Source organism: Notothenia coriiceps, unplaced genomic scaffold, assembly GCF_000735185.1.
Source record: "Notothenia coriiceps isolate Sejong01 unplaced genomic scaffold, NC01 NC01_scaffold00005935, whole genome shotgun sequence".
Lineage (NCBI taxonomy): Eukaryota > Metazoa > Chordata > Actinopteri > Perciformes > Nototheniidae > Notothenia > Notothenia coriiceps.
Genome location: NW_011338636.1, coordinates 143716 through 170874, shown reverse-complemented (window position 1 = coordinate 170874; position 27159 = coordinate 143716). Strand labels below are relative to the sequence as shown.

Here is a 27159-nt window from a genome sequence, read left to right as displayed (position 1 = left end):
ACACACACACACACACACACACACACACACACACGCTACCAAACACACACACACACACACACACACGGGTGTTATTGTGCTGTATGAAAGGTGAAGCAGGGCCTCAGTCTTTGGTCTTGCCTACGTTAGGTCATCATTGGCAACCCTAGTGCCCAGCAGAGAGCTGGTGTAACTGCTGATGGTTTGGACATCTGTATTAACGAGTTAGTTTCCCACTCTCCGACGCTATCCTTGTTTTTTTCTTTATGCTAATCTAGAATGCTTCACAAGTCCTCGTCAACAAAAAGGCACATTGAAAATGACGACCAAAAAGATAAGTAATCTTGTTCCCTTTACATTATCATCTAATAAATACATGTTTGTAGATTGGGGAAATGGAGGAAACCTTCAACACTGTTGTTATTAAGCGGCTTTATGCTGTGAGGACAGCATCTCATTAGCCACAGTTAGACCCACCTCTAATTCTTTAGGTTTTTTTTGTTCCTTTTCTGCTATTCTTTTTCTCTTTCTGAATAACTTAATGGTATTCATTGAGCACCCTCACACAAGGGAAGGCACACAAATCTGTCTCCCCTTGTGACAACTGGACTTCTTTTCCGTCTTTGTCTTTGGGGCCTTGTGTGTTTTTAAGGACTGTGAGAAGAAGGGCTGGGATAGAATCTGGGAGGGGAAAGAGTATCCACATTTCATCTGACACATCAATTGGAAAATCAAAACAGGGGTGGTTCATTTGCTCCACCCAGATGAGGCCATCTAGCAGAGCCATGCTGAATAGGGGTCAGGCAAGCCACACCTCAAAGATTTATGATTAAGGCTTATTATGTTGGGAAACTGACATTGATTGCTGATTTAAACTACTGAAACCAATTAATTTGCCAGTGCTGAATAGGAAGCATGGTCAACAGTGTGTGTCATTCTGACAGGTTGGACATGAAGAAGCAGAGCAAAAGTGAAGGTATAAATGAATGGCTGGCACACAGCCCTGTTTGGAGGTGGTTAAAAGTGACCATGAGTGATTGACAGCTGATACAAAAAAATGCAAGAGACTGGAGAAAAAATGAGATCTGAAGAGCAAAACCCGAAACCACAGCCACTGATCTGGGTAATTGCCCAAAAATTTGGTTCAGCGAAGACATGTACAAGCTGCTGTTTTAGCAATGCTAAGATGGTTTCATTTATGGACTGGCACTGAGAAAACCTGAGTAAATGAATGTGAAACATAGCCCTGATAAAATCAGAGCTGACAGACATGGTTGAACAGAAAAATGTGCTGTATTTCCCCTCCAGGGAAGCGGGCACTGTAGTGGATTAAACGCTGACAAAAACTCAAAATGCTTCAGCGGTACATACTGCTAACCATGTGTCTGACCCTTATACTGTGCAACTACTGTACTCTTCTCTACATCTGTTCAGCGCAATGCATAAAAAAAGAAGCAGAAGCTGCAAGTGATACCTACCACGATCTATTACTTGAGTGATTTTTGTGCTGTGTTTACAACAAATGCCAAATTACGCTCGGTTGCATGTTATTTTCCTCTGTGGTTGTTGGGGGAAGCTTGTGTTTACTGATACCTTTTCCACTGTGTTAGTTTCTCCTTTCTTCTTTTGCTGGCTTGCCCAGAGGACGCATGCATCATGACAGTGCTTCAAAATGAAATCATTAACTAAATTGCTTTCTTAAAAAGCCACAAGTGTGCGGCAGGATTTGTGTGTTTGGCTGAGGGCCATGGGCCTCTGGTTCCCAGGCAGCCTGTGCCCCAGCTCTGTTGTGGTTCCCTGCCACCACACTCATTATGCTCAGCCTCAGCACAGCACGGCGCAGGGCTGCGGCTCGCCTCACTCACTGGGCTAGTAGGAAATAATCTGGTAATCTCAAACTACTCCTATATTTCAACTGGGGCCCCATTCACACAAAGAGACCCTTTGTCTGGATCATTGGGACCCTTGGAATCTCAATTGGGGAATCACTCAAAAACACATTAAACAAATATGGTTTTATATTTTATGCTTAAAGGGAATTTTCCGTTGAGCTGACCTCCGATTTAAAACTCCCATGATATCAAACAACTTAACTGTGCCTTTGCAAAATGCTTACATACTTAAATAATGGAAAAATATCAGTGTCAAATATATTTGAACATACATTAAAAAAACTATAAATATAAAACATTTATGTGGAATTTACACAAATAGATAAATGCACACACAGATGAAAAATAACAACTTGAAAACTGTATCAATCTGCCTCAGATAGATTTCAATAAACAAAGCAAACAGAAGGGAAGGCAATAGGCGGTGAAGGCCAGACAAATATTTGATGAGAAGATAGGGACTGTAGCTGAGCTGTATGACAGGGTAGCTGAGGACCCCACCTACCAATCCCCCCAACACAAACCCACACACCCACACACCTAACCCTCAACCCTGACTGTCTATCTGCTCTCCCCTGAGCTGAAGGCAGCAGATGTGTCTTTCACAGCCTGTGGAGTGTGTAACCAATCTGCAAACAATAGCTGGAACTTGACAAAGGTCGTTGCACTTGCAACACACTCTTTACAGTAAAGGTTCAGGTTAAGGGCAGTCAAATCCCTTTGGCCACTTAGGTTAACCATGCCCTTTTTTTCTACTTTATACACCACATAACAGGCATTTGCCTTTGAACGCAAGCGCGGTCCATACATTGTGTATTTTCTGTCAGTGTCTAGGCCTATTAGTCAACCACTATAATGCTATTTGAGCTCATATGTAAGCCCCTTAACAAAGTTTAAGTCACCTTTTTGACCTCCTGTTAAACAGTTGGTGTAAACATGTTCAATCCTATTAACATACTAATATACATGGGCCTGGGTAAAGTGCTACAGTGACATTGCCACAGTGACCATGTGCTAGAATCCTGCTCTGAGTCTTAATTACATCAGACAGGCATGACAGGGGAAAAGAGCCAGCACCAGCCATGCTTCTAATACCTTCCACAGTGACAACAGGATGTGGGGATACACAGTTTTAATACATTTCGGGAAATACAAAATATACTTGGGAAATGTATGCCTAGTTAAATCCATATATGTACTGTATTGTTCATCATATGTATGCGCAAAATATGTAGAGAGAAAACTCAAAGACATAAACTTGAAGCATGAAGTAAAGGTTCAGTATCTCTGCTGTCTCTTCCTCATTAAATAAGGCACAATCAAGTACATTAACGTTTGGTTTGCTTATTTTATTACTGTCTGAGATCGTGTTTGTGCAGTCTATAAACCCTCCTCTCTGGTGTCAACAGGGCAGCCGTCCAGCATCAGCATAGCATTTCAGCTAAAAATGGCAGCTACATCACTACAGCTCATACTAAAAATACAGGACCCGGTATATTTCGTTTCCCTGCAATTGTGTGTTAAACTTAAGCTGAAAAACCATGTAAGACTAGCTTTATGTGGAAAAAAGTACTATTGGTATTGGACCTGTTAGGAGCAAATGAGGAAATTCTCAGTATGTTGACAGTAAAATGCTTAGAAATTATAGCACGAGAGATATTTTCCTCTTTGCCTGTTGGCCAGGTTTTAAGAAAACTCTCTAAAAGCTATCGAAAGTTTAAAGATTTCCCACAACCCCCTCCTGTGGGTGTGCCTGTAAAGTGCTTCACTCCCCTCTCTTGAAAAGCTCTAAGGGATTGCATCATGGGACGGGGTGTAAAACGATGGTAGCAACATACTGTAACATGGGGGAAATACTTCATGTTGGTAGATTCATAAACACCTAGTGCATTGGCTGGCCTTGCAGACTGGTCTGTGCTCTGCTGGTTGTAATGGCAGAGCTGACTGTGCCCAGTGCCAAGTCCCTACACTGCTTGAGTACTGTTTATGAGCGCACGTATACACAAGAGTCACACAGATTATACCGTGGCTCTGTTTTAATTGAGTCTGAGCCTTTGTGGTGTCTGTTATCTCTGACTAATAGCATACATTGGCCCTCTCTCATTATCAGAGTGGGTCTTTATCAGAGACCCTTGTTTGATACAGTTAGAGTTGCTGCATTATGAACCGCACACCAAGAGTCAGCAGTGATCTGCATATTCAATAACTTCCGTAATTATATGCGCAATTCATCAGATGGGATGTGATTGCAGGGGAAGTGGAATAGAGTGGAATAGAGAGCAGCAGAGAGGTCTGATTCCTGGAGGACTAAAGTCTAATCACAAAACTAACATGATAATTGAAATCTAAATTGAAAGGCTTAGCTTTCAGGGAGACTATGTCAGATGTGGAGTTTAGAGGCAGTAGTGAGAGTGAAAGAGAAGGTAGAGAAAGAGCTGCAGCAAAAATAAGATTTAAATTGCATGTAATACACAAGCCACTGACAATACACACAAGGAAAAAAAAGTGTGCTTCACACATATATTATAACAAGCTCCGAAAAATGTCTCAGTTGTTTAGTTTGGAGGCAAAACTTTGAACAGATTTTTTAATATTTCACTTTTAAGCACATATCCACATCCTTATAAAACCTACCACATAGTCGACTTATTATATTCAATTAGTATCTGTTTGAGTTTATTACTGAAATAGCTTTTTTTCTTTTTGTGTGACCCTTTACTAAGAAGTGAGGGATGGTTAAAAAATCTATGAGAATATAAATATCTTGTTTTCCTCAACACACCCTGGACCTGGACAGAGCACGTCAGAGGGCAGCTCAATATTGGCTCAATAGTCCACCGTGTCACCATCAATTCTCATTGCTCGAGTGGGCCGTGCTTCCTGGTCTTTAAAGTCCTGTATTCAAGAGGTGACTGAAATAATTGCTTAACAACAATTGTGTTAAAAGGGATATGTTTTGCAGTGCATTGGACAGAATGCTCCTCAGCTTACACAAGTATCTAATCACTTTAGCTGTTCATTTAACCTGTAAACCTACAATACTAAGTCACAGCAATTACAGAGAGTTTTAGTTAGAGTTTTTTTTTCAACACCTTCTGTGGAATTATACAGAATTATTATAAAAACATTTTATTTTTTATTTTGCATCTAATCAGTCTAACTGGCCATTGCACTAAGGTAAGGCTGTCCTCCATTTCACCTCAAACGATGTGCTGCGCCCTTATATCGTCTTCTCATGTTTAACTTATTGTGAACACGACTGAAAGGAAGAACTGAAGAAAGATAGAAAAGTCCTCTGTCCCGCTCTCCTCTCCTCCCCCTTTCTCTGCCGTCCCTCCCGGCCATAGGATTCATATTCATCCCTCAATAACGTTTAATTAGTAATGCCAAATTCATTAACCTGTACTGCTGTTACGCTGGCCTCAGCCATAAATTAGCTTAATGTGAGCAGACGTATTGCAGCTGTAATAAGGGACATAAAACTCAAAGAGAAACACATACTGTTCCTCTATAGTCATGGATCATTATAACTCAACTGTGTTTTAACGCCTTATTTTAAGAGTAGCAGCTCTTCGCTATAAGACCATCAAACCCTTTTATTTGTTGTCATGCTTAAGCAGAAATATTTAAATATTGGTTGAAATAAAGAGATTTTTATTGAAATGCATTACTCATGACTACCAGTATTTTAATTACAACTTCTCGCCTCCGGATTTTTCAATTCTTTAACTTGAATAAATATATCCTTGAGTGGTAATTAAAGCGAGAAAATGTAAAAAATGTAATGTTGTTTTGCAATGGTTATTGCAGTTCATGAGTGCATTGATTAAATGTTAGGTGTTTGAGATTCATGGAAGAGTGGATGTTGTTTCCTACTGAGCTGCTGATGTTGCCAGACACCAATGCAGAATTGGTTTAATAGTAAAAAGAGATTCAAGAGACAATTCCAAGAGCTTCTGACAGCTCTGTTTAATTGGCCCATCTCTTTGGCATCTTGTTTGAGTTCATTTAATCCGCTGTGGGAATGTGTACATTTTGGCTGTGGGACATGTAACTTTCTTTATCACATGGAGGCGTGTTACTAGCAGCCTCTTCTGTAAAACTGATGTATTTATTTTTTCAATCTTGAGGTTTTGTTTTCTCGGGAAAACAAACCGATTCAGGAAACCTGCTATGGTTAAAGCTGTGACGACCTTCACTGTCCTAGGATTACACGTTGACCTTTGTGCTCCTCTATCCCCCAGTGATCTCGCCTAACAACTCACACCAAAGAGCCTATTAGGCCGGGATCCCACTTTGTTGTTAAAAAGGGTCTTGTCCTTTCAGAACACTCACTTCCTTGCTCTCTGTTTTTTCAATCATAGGTGGCAGAGAAACACAAGTTCATTGTTCCCTCGCAGATGGAAGTTGGAGTTACCAGGGTAACAGCTCTAATCCTCCTTTTTTCATATTAACAGCCTATCGAGTGCTACCTTTTAAGTCACAGGCAGACCACTAGCTCACTTTTAATTAGCTATGATTTAGTTTGCCAGGAGACAGCATGATGAGCTAATCGAAATTTACGAAATAATGACGCACTGCAAGCAGCTTCTTCTTTCTCCTCAGGCCTGCTCCAAGAATAACAATAATGAGGCCATTATCGAGGATTGCACTTTAAAATGCTGCCCTGCCACCAAAACAGAGGACGTAATTGTTCTGGTGTTTTCCATACAATCAACAACCCATTGTTAATGACTTGAGAACTAAGGGAGCAAAGAATGGGTACCATAATGATTGGTTTGTGCTGCCATCAAGATCCTGTACAAAGTGTCCACTGAGGAAGGACCTCGATAGACTACTGATTTGCTTGTAAGGGCTCTGGATGAAGACAACTGTCTGGTTTTGTAAAAAAGAAAAAATGTCCTTTCTGCTTTTTGTCTGTCTTGCCGCCCAAAAAGCCCCCAAGCCGCATTAGAGAAGAACCATTCATTTGGTGAAAGGCTGGGAGTCACACAGACTCATGTGAAGGGGCCACATAGTTTCTGGAAAGAATGGCCATTTATGTAACCTCCCGCCATTTCAGACAAAATATATAACTTAGAAGTGTCCGCAAAAGACCAATGTATTAACATTAGACGACTGCTTCTATGCATATATTTGCTTCTATACATATATCATATAAAGTCAATATAGTTCAGTAGTCATGTATGTCAACTGAGCTTTATCTAACATGTCAAGATGACTCAATTAGGTAATTGCATATCTCTGCTCCAAAGCTAACTGCATTACAAATTAGCCATTTGAAAATTAAAATATCCCAGAGAGCAAGATTATGATAAATAGAGTCTGAAAATGAAATATTTTGCCAAAAAAGTCTGCATGTAAACTTACAGGATAAGAGCTCAGCGGGTTTGTACAAACACCGTGCTGCACCTATTAGCTGTGCTCCATTGTAAAGGAGTGAGAGAGACAGAGCTCGAGGGCAGGAGGAATGCTAAGTGGGCCCCTTAGCCTAGTCAACCTTCAGTGGGTTTCATTTATCTTCATCTTGTTAGACTAAATTAATTAACAATCTCAATGTTACACACTTTCTCCTTTCATTACATCAAATAATGGCAGAAATGTAGGGGGAGGTCCTGCCCACTGGGAGTAGAGAGACTGAAGACATCTCCCTCTCTCCCCTCTCCCCTCTCTCTCTCTCTGCTTATCTCTCTCTCTCTCTCTGCCTGTTCACATCTTTGTATTATGTCTCCCTTCCATCCACTTTCTCTCTCTTATTTTCTCAGTCTCTTTGAATACACAAACAAAAACCTGTTAAATGTCTTCCATAAACAAATAAAAAATTGATCTTATATGAAAGCACATCATCTTTTCAACAAAGGGAAAAACTGAAGGGCTTACAGTAACACAACCAGAATAGTTGTTGTTATTAAAAACACTGCACATAATGTACTTCAGATAACTTTTGCATAGTTTCAGAAATGCTGGGATTTTTAAACAGACTGTCCTGGTAATGAAACAGTACAAAGGCTTTGACTTATACGTAAAATATGGAGTTTAAACTTTTCTTTGCCACCCTTCAAGGGTTTAATGTATTTTTCAAGATGGCCAGGTAATGTCAGTGTTACAGCTATTAAAAGTCTGTGTATGTATGACTCAAAACCAAACTCATGACTCATTACAATAATGAAAGGCTCATCCGGTGTGCTACTGAGATATGGCGTACAGTATAAAAAGTCAATAACATCTGCACATTGTAGCAGAAATGTATGAGCATGTTCAGAAAGCCCCCTTTGACCTAATTCAGTTGCTTGGGAAAAGATACTGGGATTCTTCACAGGAGGAATGTCTTAACTGCCACATCCATCCACCCCTGTTTCTATCCTTTTCTCCCCTTTCACCCCTACCCCCGCTCCACAGCCCACTCCAGAACACAAGTCTTATCCAAGCAAAAGGGCTAACCCTGAAGCAAAGCCTTCCTTTAATCTTGGCCTGATTGTTAAGGCCTCCAATCTCCAGCCAGTGTGCGTGATAACTTTATACTGGCGCTTCTTCTTTAATTAAAACAGACATTGACAGAAGGATGTGGATTAGCAGAGCAATAATGTGTTTACTTCGAATAATCACAGTGTTTCCTCACAACTATGAGAACAAAAGGAAATTGTTGCCAAGTTCAGAGGTCATGTTTCTTTTCTTTCTCTGTTTTTTGTCGATCATTGGATTGGATACATAATCATTCCTTGTGGATTTGAGACATGCGTCTGTCAGACCTCATCCAATGCATTATATAGTTTACAGCACATTTTAAGCTGGTTGCGACAGGTGATTAGAAATAAATGCTGCCATCCACTGTTTACAAATACAAAAAAAAGAATGAGCATAGGCAGCGGTCTCTCAAAATGTATCATGCAGTAAGCCTGAATAACTTCTGTCAAATCAAAGCAGATTAACCAATCCAAATAAATTGGTGCCAACACATGAAAAATAAAAAGATAATGTAAAATTCTACATTGCCTATGTTATTAATTTACTTAACCAAACAGGAAGTTATGAATGTAAAGTACATTTGTATTTTTTATGTGATAATTTCAATGTGTTCAAAAACCAAAAGTTCATTTATATTTTCCACGGGATTTCTGTCACAAATTAGGGCTCAACCTGTGTTTTCTGAACTTTATAAATATGCGTCTCAATCTCACTTCAAGTCAAATTTAAATGATTGAATTCTAAACAAAAATAACATACATTTAAATGCAGAACAGAATTTACTATTGAATTCCTGAAGGACATTTCGACTAGCGAGAGTAATGGTATCAAATCGTCCTTTCTTTTTAAAATGCCCCCAGCAGTTCTGAGAGAGAAAAAAACTGCTGTTAATTTAATCAAATAAGTGACCTTTTGAAAAAGAAATCAAAGCGGATTCATTAGCTTTAGCAAAGTTTGGCTGACAGCAGCTTTGAAAGGCAGATGCTGCTGCTGTGGCTTCTAATGAGCCAACCCTAATTAGGGAGCAACACTGGAGCCTAGAGAAGGTGGTTGACTAGGAAAGGAGCCAATGGTAAATACACACTCTTATTTACTTCCTCTGTGTGTAATGACAGCACACATTTTTAATTAGAATCACAGGAAGGGTAAAGACAAAAATGTAAATCTTTATGGTAGGATGAATGCAAACACAGAACACAACAGGAAACAACAGTGCATCACAAGACAGATGTGCCAGCACACTGCCTCACCCCAACATTGCTGATTAGGGCGGTTATTAAGGGAGGGCAGATGGGGAAGGGGTCAGACAAAAGCATGCAGTGTAAAGACCCAGAACGCCTGATCTGCAGGTCTTTAAAGCCATTAAAGGGAGAGGAAGGGAAAAAAGGCTCATCTGCATGTGTCCCTTAAGTTGTTGATGTGTGCTTTCAGTCTAACTGGAGGCTATCAGGGGAAGCATGCCAGTCAGCCACCCACTACATGGACACAATCATCAGACACAGCTTGGGTAAATATGTTAGAATCCATGTTAGACATTGTTCAAATATACAGACACTTGTGCACACAAACATGTGCACTAACACACAGTACAAAGTCTAAAGCTAACAATGTGTCAGAAAGCACCACCCCTGTTAGCGTGCTACCACCCGTGCCCGACCTGTGATCCTAAATGGCAACAACAGAAATGAAACTAACCTCAGTAAAAAGCTGCTACGAAGAAAGCCCTCCATGTCAGCGTGTGGGGTTCTGGCAGGAAAAATCACAGAGAACCATTTACACTATTGAACAAGTTATAATCAAGAAGGAGGAAAGAAGGGAGAAAGGGGGGTAAGCAAGAAAGAAAGAAAGAAAGAAAGAAAAACACACAGTGCATACATCTCTCTCCTATAATAAGGCATGTCTTTAATTAAAGCAGAAAATATGGCTACGAACCCATCTTCTCTTTTTATGAACTGACATCATTAATTATACCTCTTTCCATCGAGGGAGTGGATTTGCATACAACATCGGTTTGCACTGAGGGCCTGATGATATGTTTGCATCAAATAAACTCTGCCTACTGATCTCCATACAGTATTTTTCCACGGCTGTGTGCAGATATATACATGTACATCCAGCACTGTAACCACAGATCTCACAGCAGCTTATTCAGACTAGCTATCGGTGGTCCAGCTGCAGCCCATGTGTGGCGAGGGTGCTGTGGCTTCTGGGAGCCCGGCCGCAAGGGACCCAAGCTGGGACTCTCAGCGTCAATGAGGCAAAAGGATGTGGTCATGATGTCATCACTTGTAGGGGTCGTTCAGAAGCCCTACCCACAAAATGCTGAAGACACATGGCTAATAATGACTTACAACAGGTTTCCATTAGCCTGTGTTATATGGCTATATAATGTACACTTTAATTGTGTTAAGATCAGTTGGAAATTGATTTTGGACGTCCATGTGCTTTATGTGGTAAAAAAAAATGAACAGCCATTCCTGAGAGCGTTTGTGAATGGAACTTTTTTCGTTGGTTAAATTGTCTCAGATCTCACAACTATAAAGATACTCAGCCACTGAAATATGGCAAGGATATCTTGCTGAAATATTTCCAGCATTATAATATATCATCCTCCACAATCCTTCCTAGATACAGTACATACAATTTAAATTTAACAATACAAGAGTTTTAAAAAATGTGTCTGTCTGTCAAAATCCCTGCTGTTTAATCACTGCGGAGAAAACAATACTCTTATTACAAACTAATAAAACTCACTCATAAATAGTGTACCAAAAAAACGTAACAACATAGTGCATCTCAGACCATGACACCTTAAGTGTTTGTGACGCTGGTGTAATTTGACAATTTTCTCCTTTTGCTCTCATGGCTTATGAGACAAAGCCTCTGAGAGAATGGAAAGAATGAGCTGGGCCCAAGGACACTGTGTCTTTCAGTCTGGCCAGCACTTAGCAAGGCAGTGGATCCACAAGGCCCAGAGGGCTCAGCCGAGACTTTTCTCACAATAAGGTGTCTGGGGAGGCGGGAGTGGCATGGTTAGGGGCGCTGCAGCTCTTTTCTCAACTCAGCTGGTCCCGGAGCACATAATACCATCACCAAGCCACAGCACACCAAGCCAGTGACAACGTGAGAAAACAACCGTCAAACAGTGCAGAGCAGATCAAGCGTGTCTCCTCACTTCACTGAGTGCAAAAAGCACACATACTCTAAGGCAGGCACACAAGCTACAACAATCCAATCCCACAAATGTGAATACGCTTAGATTTTACAGTAAATGCATTCAAATTCTAGCACACATTTACATGGGGCAAACCAGAAATTAGGAAGAACAATAAATCAGTACTGAGTTTTAATGCATAACCTCATATGTGACAGGATTAACAAAGCTCTCTTTTTAACTTATAATAATCTGTTTTTTTTCACTTGCACCTGAATCCCAGGGCAACAGTACTACTGAAACAGTAGCAGCAGTGAAAAGGAAATAGATTGGACTTTGCTCAGTTTCTATCTTTATCTTTGGTCATATTCCACAACCCTTGTTCTTTCGCTCTGCTTGTGTTTCCTCAGCTGTGCCTGCTGTCTACAGTCCCATTGTGGTCAAAAACAACTGAACTTCGCCTATGGAAGCAAAGGTGCGGTTTGGAGAGCAAATTACTCAACTCAGGAAAAAGTGACTGAGCCACATTGTATTTGCTCTTCTCCGAAGGCGAAAAACGAGAATGTCTTTAAATTAAGACTAGGCCACAATTCAAGGGCAGGCCTTTTGGTGAAGGAGAAGCGGGGAGGATTGACATCACTGAATTGGCCTGGGCCAGTCTGAGCAGCACAGCAGCCCTTTCGAAGAATGAGCCTCTGCCAAAAGCTGCGTCTGCCTAACCAAGTATCCCACCATCTGCAACAAATGTGCTCTATTAAAGCAGTACCATATGGACAACAAGCTAGCTATTAACACGGCTTCAGCACATCCCCTTAACCTAGCCCAGATTTCAAACTTCCAGTCAAATTGACTGCTGATTTAATGCACCGCCAGCAGCCATGTGGGTCTTGGCACGAGAAGGCACTCTCAGCCTTCAGTCATTAACAGGCTCACGTAGTGCGCGGCGCACAGCGAGACACAGAAGTTAGCTACCTACCCGTAACTACATCCCAGGTTACATTTTATATCCCTTAACAAAACCCATATGAGAAAAAGTAGCAATATCCAAAGAGGCTACAGAGAGCAAGAGCCTGCACTGATCCAGGAACTCAAACGTTCTTAAGAAGAGTAAAACAGGGCTCAAAACACTCTATTGTACCACTGGAAACAAGCTTATGAAGCAGATCTACCCACAGAGTCGCAGCCAAACTGGTGGCTCAGTTCTTCCACAGTGATGGAGAGTGCATTTGCTCCCTCTGCATGGATCCAAAATGGCAGTGATTAACCCTGCAGGGTGTGAGGGGGTGGGGGGGCAATTTACTCCCTGTGGGCCGGGCGGCCATGTTGACGCCTCTCCCCTCTTCTGAGTCATGGGGGGACCCACCCACTGTTCACAAAGCCATGCTCTCTTCTCCTCAACCATGACACCACAACTATGAACACACACACACACACACACACACACACACACACACACACACACACACACACACACACACACACACACACACACACACACACACACACACACACACACATTGCAGTTCTATGGGTTTTAACCCAAGTCCGAAGTTCACTCAATTTTGTCTGTTTATCTTTTCTCCTCCTGACTAAGCTGCTTAGAGACAATACATAGTGTGAGTGGAAACATATTTCTTACCTCAGAAGCCTAAATGTAAACAGACCTGTGGCTTTAGAAGAGCTAAGTCTTGGCAATAGTACAACCACAGTTATATTTTCACTGTGTTAATTACTAATGCATTTACAGACCATCATACCAGGCCATTATTTTCAATGAAATTATTAATATACTGAAAATATATTATAATGATCTGGTAGGGATTTATCATAAAAACAACAAATCACATTTAGTTATATTTTTCAAGTTTTTAACTCTTTTCATTAAACATTAGATCTTTGTTCCACAAAGTCTCTCCCAGTAGTGTCCCCAGGCAAATGGAAATGATAAGCTAAAAAATGTCTGATAACAGTCTAATTAAATAAGCCTTTCAGGGCTCTCCTTGGAGCTATGCAATGTGTGAAAAGGTACTGGTGGTTCTAGAGGAGGGAGATCCAGAGAGGGCGGAAAAAAGCTGTCCAAGCAATCCCAACATCCCAGCAGACAGCTTTACGCCAACTCAACACCCAGTCACATGAAAAATGGTGATACCTGGTCCAGCACATGTCCACGCAGCACACTGATATATTGGAATTTACACCTACAGTGTAGTACACTCACAGACATCTTATGTTACCTTTACTTATGGCAATAGTGTCCCATTGATCCCCTCCTCCCCTACCCCTTACGTACCTACACACAGGCATACATAGACAAGCGCTTGCATGCGCACACACACACCTCAGTCAGAGCTGCCAGATGAGTAGTGAATTAATTTGTGTGAGCCACTCCAACATTAGGAAGGTGTGTTGAAAGGTGTCTGCTCATGTTTCAAATTAAACGCGCTGCTGGTCAGCATTAGCACCTCGCCACCCGTCGGCAACTGACACTTAGGGGGCCGGGGGGATGGGAGGAAGGAGGGGAGCCCATCCGCCCGTTCACACTGGAATAATTAGAACATGTCAGGAAGAATTAATTTCCTCATTTTTCAAAAGGATACACAGAAATTACCATGTTATTATATGACAGGGTCCCTGGGAGGATTGGATTAAATTTGATTTCTTGCGCAGCCCACACAACAAATTAAAGTCATAAATAAGATGGAAAGAAGCAGGGCACAGAGCATATGTTTATGGCAATGAGTGAAGCCAAGGGACCAGAAACAACTATCTTCATTTCATTTTATTTAAATCAGGCCGACAACGTGTGTCTGAATGACAGCAGTTGCTAATGGGTCGAGATTAGAGGCTTCTTGATATTAACACAGAGATCAAACAAATTTGACTAAAAAGCAATGGAACGTACCGTGTGTGTGCTACCAGATGAGCCCGATCGGCACAGAATGACCTGCTATTGCTTGATCTCTGTCTTACCTAACAAAACATTATGCACTTGGTTTTTACTCATACATATATTCAGCTTTTCTTTTTAGTTTCACACGTGCCACAAATAGTGACAGCCTGTTTGATGAATGTAAGTAACAGAGTTATTTCACCCTGTCTTTGCCAGTCAATCTCGAATGGCCTAATTTTCTGAGGATCAAACTGACAGGACAAATGACACAATGCAAGAAACAAGGGCATTTTGTCTATATATATAAAAATATAATATGTTTTGTCTGTATTAAAAATAGATTATCCTTTTTATTGTATTGAATGAAAATAACATTTGATCTCATTAGATAAAATACATCCAATTTAAAGAGCATACACCGCTAACCCACAAAAAGATAACACCATTTGTCTTCTTTGGGCTCAGATTAGATTTGTAAGCTTACGGTTACAATTAAACAACGGCCTGCCTGCAGAGTTTTTCAACTCTTTCAAAATGGGCCGTCATTAGAGTGTAGCACTCCCCTGGGCACCACAAACTTTAAATAATTTGCAAATCAATTAACTGGCTACTCTCAACGCAACAGGGATTTCACACTCCAGGGTCGTGGTGCATTATCAGTTGCAGACGATTCATGGCGTTTTGGGAGAAAAGTTCATGGTTGAAATCATTAATTCATTTTACCGGACTTTTAGTTATGCATTACTTTCCACAGCTGGGGTAGCAAGAAGATTAATGGCGTGTTCTTCGGTCCTGTTTTCTGCCGTATAGAGCTACTACGAGTGAAACTCTGTCCTACATTACAAGGGAACATACCTTTAAAAGCAGGACAGCAGCCAAAACCATATTAGGTTTTAACTATTTTGATAATAAAAATAAGGCCCCATCAAACCTTTAAATAATTATAAACGAAAAGGTTAGCTCCCTTTCATGTGATTAAATACAAACCATGCCTAATTAACATATGTAAAGAATCCAGACAACAAACCACCACATCCATTTGGCAACTCTTAAAGGATATTTTCAGCAATTCAAAATGTGGTCACTCATTAGTAATACAACATATTAATCAAATGGGTTTAGGAAGATGATTAAAGTTCAGGCGGGTTTTCCACATTATTGCCAGGTAATGGCATTTGCAACAATTAGATTTCAAATTTGCACTGGGATCCTCTGAAGTAATCGAGAGTGATGAAATTAAAATCTTTGTTAGGTGGTTTTTGTCAAGCGGTCTCTGTTCAGCAACATATTGACCATAATCACTGCAGGGTCAGTGGGCTGAAGAGGTCCATTGGATAAATAATGAATGACGGATAACCATTCAAAGGTTGTTCATTTTCATTTTATAGTGAAGTGATGTTTATTTAATTTCTAACATCATGGCTACCCTGGCATCCTTCCCTTGAGTGGTGCTCAATACCATACCGATAGTGGGCTGAGAGCTGTGAGACCGCAGGCTGTTGCTTATTAGATAAGTGGCACATGCTAACAAAGACTGTATGGCCTCTTCAGTTGGTCTAACATGTCCTCAGGTGTTTCTAAATGAGATTGCGAGCATGTAATTAAATGTCTTTTATAAGCGGTCTAGACGCAAACTAAATTACTTCCTGCTTTGAGCTTAATGAAACCTGTATGTCAATGGATGTAGATTTCGGTTTGTATGAGGATCCAAATTAATGTGTCAGAAGAACATGATGGAAATTAATTCTGGCCTCTACAGCTTTCTCCGGTATTTTCTTTTACAACAAATACTAACCTTATGACATTGACTTCATAATATCATAATTAAAGCTTTAGTATCATGTAATATCAAAACATCAGGGGAATTCTTTTAGCTACCTTTGGAGCAGCGTTTTAAGCGGGACCGGCAGGGGGTAGTAGACGTACCTGTCCAACAGAAATAAATCATGTATATCGTGTAAGAGTTTTGTTTTCTTTATTTTCAAAAAAGGCATATAGCTCATCGAGTAGCTACTCCAGACGTTATATGTTTACTTGCTGCGTGAGTATGTTCGCTATCCTTTAGATAGCTAGTTAACAACGATGCAGACAATAATTAAATATTGAAAACTATAAACACGAAACACTATAAAAGTGTACACAGTGGTTTTAATAAATATCTCTGTTTTATTAGATGCTTTATTTATGTTTTCTGACTGTCATAGTACGACCATAAGGGTTTGATGCATTCAGAACTAACTGAAGGAAACTAACGTGCAGCAGAGAGCTCTCTGGTAGACAGGTGCTTGTTCACGAGAGCGGAAGGCAGCTTGCGGTGTGAAATGGCATAATTAAACAATGGTAAATGGCCATGAACTTTGAATTCAGAGACATTTCCCAGCTGTTATTGAAGAGCTCCTCAACCACATTAATATGACTCCCAAGACATCGCCTACTGACATTTGGAATAAAAGAATAATATCAATGAAGTTCCTCACCTTTATTTGCTTAATATCTAAGATACATTTTTATTAGAAAACCTGCTCAAGCAGAGGCTGTGCAAAGATTGTTTAAGTAATATTATTTTTATAGATGCACAGTTGACTGCGTAGTACTCTTTATTATTTTTATAGCAAAGTGTGCATTTCATAGAAACACTATTGCTTTGAATTTTTTCACTCAAACCTCTTTTTAGCCCACATATATTAATCAACCAACCATGCTGTGACCCAACAGTGTGTTTTTATACAGTACCTGTACATATGTAGTAGATATATTTGTAGTATTATCTAGTATTATGTTAAGGACATAAGAAGCCCAAATACATGCTGAGTTTTATTGGAAATTAGGTTTTAACCCATGAAAGTTGTTTATGTGCAGTTGAACGATCCTAGAAGCACTGTAGTTCAAGGTTAAAATCTATGTTTTCTTTTTCTAGTGTAGGAAAACAGATTTTTTTTCTCCACCACATTCCTAACATTAAATACTAGAATGCCTGATTTGACCTTCAAATTGCAACTCCCACACAAGAAAGTGGATTATATCACATAATGAGCAATAACATTTTAAAGAAGAAAAAAAATTATCCTGAGAAACCACAAAAGAAATTGGAAGCAAAAAAACACGGGAGAAAAATAAGTATTAAGGATCTAATGTTTAAAAGGTCTTCTGTCAGAAACTTTGTGCTGACATAAGTGTGTAATTGTGCATACATTGTGTGCCTATCCAATTGTCCACCTCATTTGATGCAGGTGTTCAGTGTGGGTGAATGACAGCGGGGGTGTAGGAGACATGTGGAAGTAAGACAGAAACAGCTGAAAAGGTACATTGATACTTACAAGAACTGAAAGACTCAATCCCCAGCTTGCAGCGTTCACTGGTCGGTTTATTTTGAATTCATGTAAAAACCTGAAATGTAAGCAAAAAGAAGACAACATTTAACTATTTTAAAGTGTGTCTGTGCATTCTACATTGGTAATAATAACTACCGTATAAATGTGTTCTATCCTAATTCACACATTAGGATTAGGGTGCATCAAAACACACTAATACAATACCACCAAAAATAGGACATGTAAACCTGATTTAATTTCTTCCATTTAAAAAAAGAACTCAAGTATTTTTCAAACATGGTTCAAATCAACATTGGTCTTAGATAACTGTATTTACCTACATCAGAACAAATAGAGAGAGAACAAGGGGAAGCGAATTGAGGCCATAGTGACTGTTGGCTGAGGGTCAGAGTCTCCACAGCTGAGCTAATGTAAAACAGCTTTGTTAGACCTCCAGTCCTCACAGCTGTCACCAATGGGAATCCGTCCTACATAATGTTTAAAATCTACTTCTCTGCCACCTCATTAATCTGTCTTCCAGTTGGTTGATTTCTCTAATAAACAGCTTTCATATAAAGCAGTTGTTTTATTTAATTTTGCTTTCTTTCTTCAAGCACTGCATGCTAAGGATTTATTACGGGGCCATGCTCTGCTAGTTTCCGCTTGTCTGTTTAAGTGCTTCAACTTCAGAGATTTTTCAAAGAATCAGCAAATAAACAGAAAACTCAGTACAGTACACAAGCATACACTTTAAGGCACCGTACACTTTCATCAGTAATGACAATAGAGAGATAACCCCTCACTGATCACACCCTCTAGTTCAAGGGATGAAAATGCTGTTATGCTCATTCATGTTCATTTTCTCACATGATCTTGTTTTTCACAATAAGCCAAGATCTCATTACCATCTGATTTATACAATTAGTCGGCCTCAGCACTGCCAATTAAACAAGGCCAAGGGTTTTTTGAGGTCACGCTTAACTGATCTGTCACTAATTTGCGCTACAGCACCTCAGTCTACCATTGCCGGGGCCAACAAAGCACCATCAATAAGACCAGATAAATGTACCAACTACCTCTGCATTGTTGTCAGAGCACAGCGCGGTGTCAGCTACGTGGGAGTCTGGAGGGCTAACAGAAAGATCCAGATAAAGGCAGGAGTTGCAGACGGGTCTGAATGTGGTAGCCTTGAGGCTGGAGGTGACAATGGGGGAGAGGGGACCCAGGTGACCCCGGCTGAATGGAAAGCTGTTTCATGAATAGCACCTCTGAGTTAAAAGTCTACTCCTGCCTCTCAAATGACGCTAAACACACACTATTTCAGTGTTCTGAACTGTGCTCCTGCTGCATCCACCCACTCCTGTACTCACTAACACACACACCATTAAATTGTATAAGAAGCTATTCAGTCTGCACAACAATCCCTGCCTGCTGGAGAAACCACATATTACATGGATGGTAATTCATTAAACCAGTCTTTGTCAAACATCTGACTATAGACTTAATTCCTGTTGTCCCTAAATAAATGAGTGCTCTTACAATTACAGAGGGTAGACATTAACAAATCTTTGAATTCATAATCTGATGTTAATTGGGAACAATGAGGTAAATAATAAATGGGGAAATGTATCCTTTATTCATCGGTTGTTTTAGTCAATTATCTGTATGAGGGAAAAAACAAAAGGAATTTATAATTGCAAATAATGAGAGTACCCACATTATATTATAATGAATGTAGTAATCCCTGTGGCGTAATAAGACTCAGTGTCAACCGGCCTATTGTAGCTGCATGAAGCAGCTTTTTTCCTGCTGTGAATTAAACCTACGGGGAGGAAACATAAAACAGGCAATCCCCATTCCTAATTAGAAGATCTGGGACTTATTAAACACAATTTCAGTCAACCCCAAATTCAAATTATTAGTTTCACCACATTTTTATAAACAAATAGAAACACACTTACACACACACACACACACACACACACACACACACACACACACACACAGTTGCAAATCCACAATTCAAATGCTACGAAATATTTTATATGATTTGTCATGGAATACTTTCAGTACCTGCCAACCAGTACATAAACTCAGTATAGATATAGAAACCATTTTGCCTGTGCTTTGTAAAATGTCAGTAAAACAAAACTGGGAGCACCATTTGGATAATATGTCACTGATCCCAGAATAGGACCCAGGTTATCTATAGTACACACACACACACACACACACACACACACACACACACACACACACACACACACACACACACACACACACACACACACACACACACACACACACTAGGGTGCATCAAAAAACACAATTCTTGAATTTTGATATGGCTGGGTGGCGTATACAATTAGTGTGGACATAACACTAATTTTAAATTCCACATTTGTGCAAAAGTACAGTTGGAAAAGCAGGGCTACCCATTCAATTAAATCTACCAGGAGGAATTTCCTCTATGTTTGTATTACACATCAAACAAACTGCCTCAGTATTCACTTGCGTTAAAGCCTCTTGTACAATACGTGACAAAATAATTTTCACAATCTCAGCTCAATAAGATCACTTTCAATCTTCTGAAGCTTCAAATTCCAGACATATGTTCATGTACGATGTGGGCTATGACTTCATTTTCCCTGAGAGTCGTGTTTTTCAACCATCATGTGACAGTGGCTCAGTATCAATAGGCAACATTACTGCGACTGTATAGAGCACAGGGGAGACCAACCACTACAAAGATGTCCCGACTTCAACGTTTTATTTTTTATATAATTTAATTCTAAATTGAATTAAAACTACTATATATGGGACATCATCAAATTGCATGTAGGTTTACATAGTACAGTTTTGGTGGATATTCATGAGGCAAGCCAAAAAAGTTGTACCTTAACTTGTTTAGAATTCATCCAGATCTGCAACATGTTAAAAATATATATATATTTATCCTCCAAATCCTCTATTCCAAATCCTCACTTTCCCCTGCGTCCAACACGCTAAAGTAGGAATTCTGCAGAGTTAGTTATTTTGACAATAGAGGTAATCTATGCCATCAGCAGGCTGCTCCCATACCTGGATGCTGTTTGGTTATCTCTGCAGAAGCAGCAGCCACACAGTCAGTCAGGCCGGGACTGCATGGGGGAGTCTGGGATGCAATGAGGTGAGGCTATAGCAGTGGTCCCAGGGGAAATAGGGAAATGGGAGGAAGAGGAGGGGGGCCGTGTGGAGGGCGAGGGGGTGAAGCGCAGAACATTCTGGTATAGTAATTGAACACATGTGATTGTCTGTTAAATATCCAGTTCTATAAAGTCAATCCTCTCTGCAGTAGCATCATCTGTGAAATATGAAATGACAGCTTCCATGCACTGAGTAATCACCATCACCGGGAATAGAGGATATTACTGTTCAGGAAACAGCTAGTGCTCAGGTAGACTGTGGACACTTCGGCACAGACTGGTTGTGGTGTCATTGTTAGCTCATGGATTTAACCATTTCCTACTGGTGAGATAAACTAGGGAAAGCCATGAAAAAAAAATAAGAAGTCCAGTGTAGTGTTATTAGACAGGCTGTATTTCTTCAACAGATCCACCATATCATTGAGTTATTTGGTGTTGGAAACAGGTCAATCACGTGCAAACAGCTGTTTCATGCTCCAGCTCACCATTAACTGTCACAGCCTTAGAAAATCTCTCCTCTCTTTATCTTTACCCTCTGTCTTTCTCAAACGGCCTTTTTTCTTTCTCTGGAACTACAGCAGACTAGACACTCACAAAATGTCTAGCACCAACGTGTCAGGAATGACTACCAGAGCGTCGCTCCAGTTAAAATATCTTTGTTGGGTGTAAAACAGTGACTGGTATTTTGGCAGACTCAAAGTGCAATAGTGTCAGATAAAGCAGAACAAAATCAGCAGCTCTTTAACACAGTTTGTGACAAGCAATAGCCTGATACGGATACAGTTCTCTGGCCGAACAAGGCTTTTGATGTGCTGCTTGGCCAATATATTATCATCATTTCCTCTGCGTCAAATAACAAGAATACAAGTCTATTTGCTGGGCAGCTGGGTTGAGGCAGGGTGGAGGGAGAGAAACGACCAGCAAATAGAATGTTTTCCTCCACTCGGTCCCCAGTGCTCCTAACAGGCGGGCATGCAACCTATCAATTCTCTTTGATTCCCTCTCACATATTCTTCACTCCAAAGACAGAGAACCCATTATAGGCTTGTCTTTCTGTACACTGATGAGACCTCTTTTCTTAACTTCCGAGATATACACACATATTTTCTTTTATTTTTCAGTCTCTTACTTATTGAGTGTGAGGTTTGTGTATGTTGGGGGAAGGGGTATGAAAACAAGTCTATCCCTCTCTCCCAGGTAATGTGTTTATTTTCCCGGACCCATCTTCTAGTTTACTGCGTGGTGGCGTTTCTCCCCTCTTATCGCCTGGCCCTCACGGGGCACTTTAGCCCCTCAAATCCTGTTCACCACATACTGGTTTTAGAATCTGTGAAATGAGTGCTAGAGAAGCGTGGCCACAATGTCTGCCTGTGTTGCTACTGGACTCAAATGGGCTTGGTGTTTTTTTGTCCAGGGAGATGCATAAATGGAAGTTTTTAACACCTCAAAGGAGGCTGGGCCTTTGTGGTGCCACACTAGAGAAGCCTGCCAGTCTCCCGAGGAGGCAGACACACTGAGTGCTGCAGGACAAAGAGCTAGAGGAGCAGAATCAGCAGGGGCATCACTCTGCTCTGGGCACAAGGCACACACACACACACACACACACATGTACACCCACATATACTGTATGACTGCACTTCCATACAGAGTGCACATACAGACACATGCACTCACACACAAATATTACAAAGGTTGGAAAATAATTATCTCAAATAACTTTAAGCATAACATCACATTTCCAACAGGCATATGTCAAATGTATTATATTTCCAATCTGATGAATTAACCAACAGCAATTTGAAAATATTTCACCCATCTCTTCCACCTGCTTTGCAACGTAGTTACATGTCAAATAAATTCAAACAGTTTGCAGCTGTTATCAAAGAATAAGACATCATTCATATGAATAGAAGACAGTGTTTCCACTGGTTAAAATACAACATACAGTAGCTAACTGTAAATAGATTCATATGTGATTGTACAAACACGCTCAATAAAGATGACAAATACAACCAGCACAATAAACGCCTCCATTTCCTACTTATTGATTTCAGCTCCACTGTTTGAAAATAATTTCCTCATTTCCATCCCAATTTTCCTTATTGAAATTCTTTTTTTATTCCCGAGTACAGCCCAACAGCTGGCATTTACAATCAGTCTTTATGCTGTTTAGATGTCTACAATAAGCATTTAGATGCAAATACCCCTGCCTTGCACAAAGGACTTACAACTTCTGTCAGAAGCAACATAATCAACCTGCAATTGTCTCCTGGCTCCGAGTGGTTTCCAGTGACAAGGCCTAAGCCGTAAGCATCTGTATTCAAATGATTCCCTATTTCAGGCACGGTTTAGTGTGGATATTTTCCAACAGTACTGCACTGAAAATCAATCACATGGTGAATTAAACCAGAAAGGAAACAACTGATCCATAAATGATCAGGTTACAACAAGGCATTGGTGTCCGCAAATTATTCAGTGTTTTCCTTGTTCGAGGAGAAGCAGGGACGCAGTATTACTTTTATTACTGTCTCACATTTTCGATTTGCAGAGGCAGACTTAAGTTGTCAAATAATTGTTTTAGCGGCAAGCTCAGCACAATGCAGGCTGACAACTTTAACAAAGGCCATGTGCGAAACCTTTGTAGCATGTAACAGAGTAAAGAAACTCTTAAATGGGCTGCAGTGATCTGCAAAAAGGAAGGACGGAAGATGAACACTTTTATACAATGTTGAAAATGTGTCTTTATCTTCCATTCATACTGTATAGCCCAATTCTGTGCTCTACAGTAAAACATAATTTCACCGCATAATTCTCTACATCCTGAAGAAAAAGTCATTCAATGTATCGCCTTTTTTTCTACTTGAATATTCCGAACCATATGAATGACTGACAAAACAGGAGCAGACAAAAAGGATTACTTGAAACTGAAATCTTGATTAAAAAAATGTAAATCATAATCTGTACTGCAGCGTACACATGGAGTAAATCTGAATCTGATGGGGGCACATGCTTTACTGAGGCTCCAATGGCCTCTGTACAGCCATTTTAACAATTAACATTATAACCTCTCTTTTTCTTATTATTTACAGTTGCAGAGGCCATTTGTCTTTTTTTTAAATCCACAATTAATAGCAGCGTTTGCAAATGCAAATGAGTCCATTTAGGGGGAGGGAAAATGATCAGTTTGAGAATATTTCTGCCTTCTTAATCTTCTTAAGAGGGAAATGATTTAAAAGGAGGACACAAATCTCCAGTGACATGGCAGGAACTGTAAGGCACTTTCCTCTCTCTCTCTGCCTCTCTCTCTCTTTTTCTCCATTCTCCCTTTCTCCTCTCAAGCATGTCGCCCTCCCGCCCCCCATCCCCATTCCTCTCTTATCCTAATTTACCTCTCCCCCCTTGTTGCACTGTAGGGGTGAAAGGGCCAGGAGTAAGGAACGAGGAGCTGAGAGCAGGGCTCTACTTGGCTTGTCCACCCAGAAGAAAACAAATGTAGTGTTTGAGCAACTGATCACTGGTATAATTGAGTTTAACACTCCTTTTCTGGATTAAAAAAGATCCTTGCAAATGAGAGGTCAAATTACCTCCACAGTCAGGCAATAAATAAGTCAAACAAGGTAAGAGGTTTCTGCCAGCGTATGTTAGTGGCAAATTTAATTAGCGGAAAAACAGGAGGCTCTTCGATTCCATGCTGCATTTAACAAAAGCAGGAGTCCCAAATGTACAGCAAAGGAATATATTCATCATCATCACTTAATTTATCTAATAATCTAAATTTGAGTTTCACAGAGCATGCATTTGACTTACTTTATCTGTACAAATGTTTGAACACCCCATAATAAAAAAAAATCTGCTTTAATATTATTATTATATCAGCAAGATATCCACAGCAATGTTGCAAGTAATTTAAGATCAGGAGGGGGAAAAAGATGGAGTCAGTATAACAGTGTTGGCCATTAGTCTGAACACGGTTTTAATGCATGACTTTCCCCCATCACATAGGTATGCTATTGGCCCATTGTTCATTGATTGCAGTACAGGGAAAGTAAATGTGAATAAAGTAGGGCTGTAGTCTGGACTGCAGGCACAGAAGGTGGCTGAGCAATGCAGAACAAGGGAAAGAAAAAGAGAGAGAAAGACAACACTGCGTTACACCCTAACTAGCTACAATGTGGCCTTTGTGACATAATGCACTCTGCACAGCAGATTGTGGAAAATAATCCAACATTTACTGGTTCGCATATCCAGCAATAACAACTGACATCACAACCTGTGCCATATATGCCATGTTTCTGGGCACATTTTACATTTAGTGGAGAATGAGGGGGGTAAGGAAAACATCGTCAAGCAGTTATTATATTCCCATCATGTCCTGGGAGCCCATTACAGCATGGCACAAGCAACGGTAAAACTGAGAAACCCAGCAGGCTGAGGCTACAGGCAGAGGGCTGGGGAGCACTTAGACTCACAGCACAAACCTACTGCACACGGTTAACTGCTGGAGAAAATGTAGTTTAAACAAACACTTTGCACCTACAGATCATTTAAATGATGGTAATCATTAAGGTTTCGTTTTTCACTTCAAGTATTTAGCTGACTTCCATGTTATACTATTAGACCAAGCACCATCAGGTGTCTTTGCAAAGCCCCTCTAAAAGCAGTAGAAGAGCAGGGGGAAGAGGCTGGTGTGTGGCTGTCTAGACAATAGTAACATGAGGTTGGTGTTAACTGTGCTGCAAACACGACAGGTGGGTCACATGAACTGTGTTTTCTTCACTTGCCAAACACATGCTTCTCATTATTCTACAAGAAAAACTGACATTGCTCCAAGCAAAAGAGAGAAGGGCCTCCATTGCCACTACTGCCCACCGCAAACTCGTTTTCAAGTATATCATACATTACATATGAGTATACATTTTGAAGCCGAGTGTGCTTTGAACATTCCATTGGGGCAAAATGAAAATGTAAATAGATTAAATTGCGTGTCCAAACATGCAATAAGTACTGCGAGGTAAGTATGATCTATGAAATAAAAGGAAAACGCTTTTACAGAATTCTGTCGTTATGAATATAACAACGTACATCGTAATTGAATGAGCAAAGCCGACAACCTTTGGAAATTAAATGTAAAATGTGTGCTGAATACAAACTGTAAAAAGATGTGTGACTACCATCTAGAAAAAGAAATACACAGCTGTACTATGAAAATGTTAAAATGGCAAAAGGGTGTGTGTGTGTGTGTGTGTGTGTGTGTGTGTGTGTGTGTGTGTGTGTGTGTGTGTGTGTGTGTGTGTGTGTGTGTGTGTGTGTGTGTGTGTGTGTGTGTGTGTGTGTGTGTGTGTGTGTGTGTGTGTGTGTGTGTGTGTGTGTGTGTGTGTACTCTCCACTCTCCACATCAGCCCCTAAACGTGGTTTCGGGCAGAGTGGTCGAACAGTGAAATGTTGAAATTGGAAAAAATATGACCCTTCTTTCTCTTGAATAGCCGGGAGATAAGCACCCTTTAGCAATGAAGCCAGTGGAGTTTAAGCTTATTATGAATACCTCTCAGAGCGCAGAAGCATGTACTGTAGAAATCAAAGGGAGTAATGGGCAGGTAAGCCTGTGTCATTTTAAGGAGGAAGTCAGTTGTGAAATTGTAAAATCACAAGGCCCTGCTGACAATCTCCTGCCCCTCAGAACACTCTCATGAATGCTTTCTAATGGAGGTGGCTATCACATATCTGAAAAAGTTAAAAGTTTGTGAGGCGAAAAGAAAGAAAGTCCAAATCTTATCTTCCCATTGATGAAGACTTATAATATTAAGACCATTTGTCCCTCTGATTAAACAGCATGCACGCTGAAGTCCACAAGAATGTGTGATTCTTCACTCGTGCCCTAAGCTTCCCAAAGTAGACCTGGCTTTGCACTACATTCCTCATGGTTTCATGTTCAATTGGCTGTGAAAGTCCGCAGCATTACTCTTACATGCTTATAAACCATAAAGAAATAAACTGATAAAATCATCCTAATTGTTTTTTTATTGTTCGGGGCATAAGAGCTGCTCATCCCAATTCTGAGTTCCTGCATCTAGCAATTGCATATACTTACATTAGCTGTAGGGTTATAGTAGCATATCCACTTGTCCATTTTCTGCCGCATAGCTTAAGTTATAAAGTTCCTCTTCTGCGTATATCTGATATCATAACGCGACTGCTCCGAGGCAGCGCATACTCTCATGCTCTTATTTGACAAAGGCATACACACACAAAACACACACAGACTAATAGATACTGTGCTGTTTCT

At 40.3% G+C, this 27159-nt stretch overlaps 1 protein-coding gene across 5 annotated transcripts in view; it reads right to left on the bottom strand.

Moving 5' to 3' along the window:
• Positions 1–27159, bottom strand: part of sox6 (SRY-box transcription factor 6) — a 130313-nt gene that overhangs the window by 93540 nt on the left and 9614 nt on the right. For 3 of the 5 annotated variants that reach the window (XM_010768707.1, XM_010768709.1, XM_010768711.1), the window contains exons 2-3: positions 17698–17767; positions 10032–10082 (exon numbers count right to left, since the gene is read on the bottom strand). In XM_010768707.1, the coding sequence (XP_010767009.1) occupies positions 10032–10066 (35 nt within the window). In that variant the 5' untranslated portion in view covers positions 10067–10082; positions 17698–17767. Of the gene's footprint in view, positions 1–10031; positions 10083–16258; positions 16301–17697; positions 17768–27159 lie in introns of those variants that run through there. The other 2 variants (XM_010768708.1, XM_010768710.1) reach the window with 2 other exon arrangements.